Source organism: Sinocyclocheilus anshuiensis, unplaced genomic scaffold (genome assembly GCF_001515605.1).
Source record: "Sinocyclocheilus anshuiensis isolate Anshui unplaced genomic scaffold, SAMN03320099.WGS_v1.1 scaffold843, whole genome shotgun sequence".
Lineage (NCBI taxonomy): Eukaryota > Metazoa > Chordata > Actinopteri > Cypriniformes > Cyprinidae > Sinocyclocheilus > Sinocyclocheilus anshuiensis.
The window spans coordinates 671,329-673,951 of NW_015547670.1; the positions used below are offsets into that span (position 1 = coordinate 671,329).

The 2,623-nt window shown below is 37.5% G+C and overlaps 1 protein-coding gene across 3 annotated transcripts in view; it reads left to right on the forward strand.

The window, feature by feature from the left end:
- LOC107702750 (cGMP-dependent protein kinase 1-like) overlaps positions 1–2,623 on the forward strand; it is a 59,517-nt gene that overhangs the window by 38,167 nt on the left and 18,727 nt on the right. For all 3 annotated transcript variants that reach the window (XM_016505162.1, XM_016505163.1, XM_016505160.1), the window contains exon 4: positions 299–404. In XM_016505162.1, the coding sequence (XP_016360648.1) occupies positions 299–404 (106 nt within the window). The remainder of the gene's footprint in view (positions 1–298; positions 405–2,623) is intronic.

Below are 2,623 nucleotides of genomic sequence, written 5' to 3' on the forward strand. Positions count from 1 at the left end.
CCATGTCATTATACACATTTGTGTCCTCATAAACCATATATACCTGTACACACACACACACACACACACACGCACAATAAAAGTCTTTAAATAAGTTAAGAAAGTTAAATATGAATATTATTAGGCTTACACTGTAGGTGACATGAATAAAAGAGAGGTTTACATTTTTAATCACAATTATTTGACAAAAAATTTCAACATTTCATGATCAGCTCATATTGCAAGAAAAGCGTTGGGTGCTGATGATTAGAAAATTGCATTCACAAACTGATGGCGTGTTTTCTGATGTGTGTTTCAGCTGTGACCAGTGTGAAGTTATGGGCCATCGACAGACAGTGCTTCCAGACCATCATGATGAGGACGGGACTCATCAAACATGCAGAAAATATGGAGTTATTGAAAAGGTGAGCAGCTATCTTGTTATGGAAGTGCATCTCTTTCTTTATCATCTGACATCATAATTTGCATAATGGCACACAGAGAAGAGAGCATGGGGCATATTTTACATATTAAAGACAGAATTCTGCATTGTTGGGCTACTGAGCCAAACTGGATGAAAGAAGTCTTCATCAAAGACTTTAAAGACACTGAGGCAGAACAAATGAGTTTCTTGGAAGATTCTGAAATTCATTGCCACATAAACTCTCTATAGCTCCCGATCTCCTTCCTCTCCTCCTTTCATGATCTCTCTCTCTCTCTCTCTCTCTCTCTCTCTCTCTCTCTCTCTCTCTCTTTCTCTCTCACTTTCTCTCTTAGTCTCTGTCTTATGTATTAACATGAGAAAAATGAATAGTAATGCAATCGTTTTTAATGATCCATCTAATGTGGTTTCATCTAATGTTAATGATATTACCCCATCCCTGCTGCTGTATTTATTATTTGAATAATTAGACCTAATTTTGTCAATTATGCTTTGAACTAACAGCCGTTAACAAACAAAAGAGGAGTGCATGCGAATGCATTAGATGCTGAGTTGAACTTGTGCATTTTACTGATCTGGTTTATAGACCAATATGAAATGTAGGTTTCATATTTAGTCCTGAGCTAATCCAGAATTGGAGAGAATTATTATGAAACAATGTGCGTGTGTGATGCCATGATTTTCTGCTGATATAGGCTACTATTTATCTGTTTAGTTCTGAATGCAAAATATAATAATTTAAAATAATAATAATAAAAACATTTTATGTGTAAATAATATATTTAATATTTATAAATAATATTTTATAATATTTTTAATATTTTTTTTTCATCATGTCAGCACTAAGTTTCTCTGGTGAAAAATCAAAATCATAGTGATCAGTTTTTTTACTGAAAATTTGTTCTTGGTACAAAGCTCAAGAATAATGATGTGCTTGCCAGCAAAGGCTGTTATTATCCATTTTTGTACTAACCTTCAACCCCTTAACATTTTAAATGTAACATGATTGGCACAAATATAACATGACTGAAAGAGAAAAGTTTTGGGTTATTAATAATATATTTAAAAAAATACAAATGTGTGATTTTATTACTGGGTGAATAATCTATTCATATTACAGTACATAAATAACATATATAAATTAAAAAATATTTGTAAAAATTAATATCTGATGGCAGTGGCGGTTCGTGGGTTTTAAAATAGAGGAGGCACACTAATTGGGGAGGCTGTGCCTCCCCTGCCTCCCCTGACGAGCCGCCACTGTCTGATGGTACTTTGCAAAAGGAATAGTTCACCCAAAATTGAAAATGAGCCCATGATTTACTCACCCTCAGGGCATCTTAGACGTATCTGACATTCCTCTTTCAGACGAACACAATCGCAGTTATATTTAAAATTGTCACGGCTCTTTCAAGCTGTATAATGGCAGTGAATGGTGCCCCTGTTTTTGAAGCCAAAAAAAGTGCATCCATCCATCATAAAACTACTCCACACGGCTTCGGGCTGTTAATAAAGGCCTTATGAAACGAAACGATGCGTTAGTGTAAGAAAAATATCGATTTTTAAAAATGTATAAACTGTAATCTCCAGCTTCCAGTCGCTCAAGCAGGCGCGTTCACGACAAGGCGTTCGAGCGTATGACATAGGCGTAGCGGAAGGCGCAACGTAAGCTCCGGGGAGAGAGTGATGAACGCGGAAGCACAGAGGAGAAAGCAAAAATGTCAGAGGAGTATAATAAGTTTTTTGCCCAGCCATATTTGTTTGAACCAGAGTATACCGACCAGGAACTCCACGAGATGGAGGAGGCTGCAACAGTGGCGGCACACAGATGTACTACAGATTGGTTTCCCTGTGCTGTAAACAAAAAGGTTCTCGCGAGACTACACTCTTCTCCCCGGAGCTTACGTTACGCCTTTCGTTATGCCTACGTCATACGCTCGAACACCTTGTCTTGAACGCCTGCTTGAGCGACCGGAAGCTGGGGATTACAGTTTATAAATAAAAAAAAACCCAACATTTTTCTTACACTAACGCATCGTTTCGCTTCAGAAGGTCTTTTTTAACACCCCGAAACCATGTGGAGTAATTTTATGATGGATGCATGCACTTTTTTCGGCTTCAAAAACAGGGGCACCATTCACTGCCATTGAATGGTTTGGAAGAGCCAGGACAATTTTTAATATTGGGGGGGGGGGGGATGAT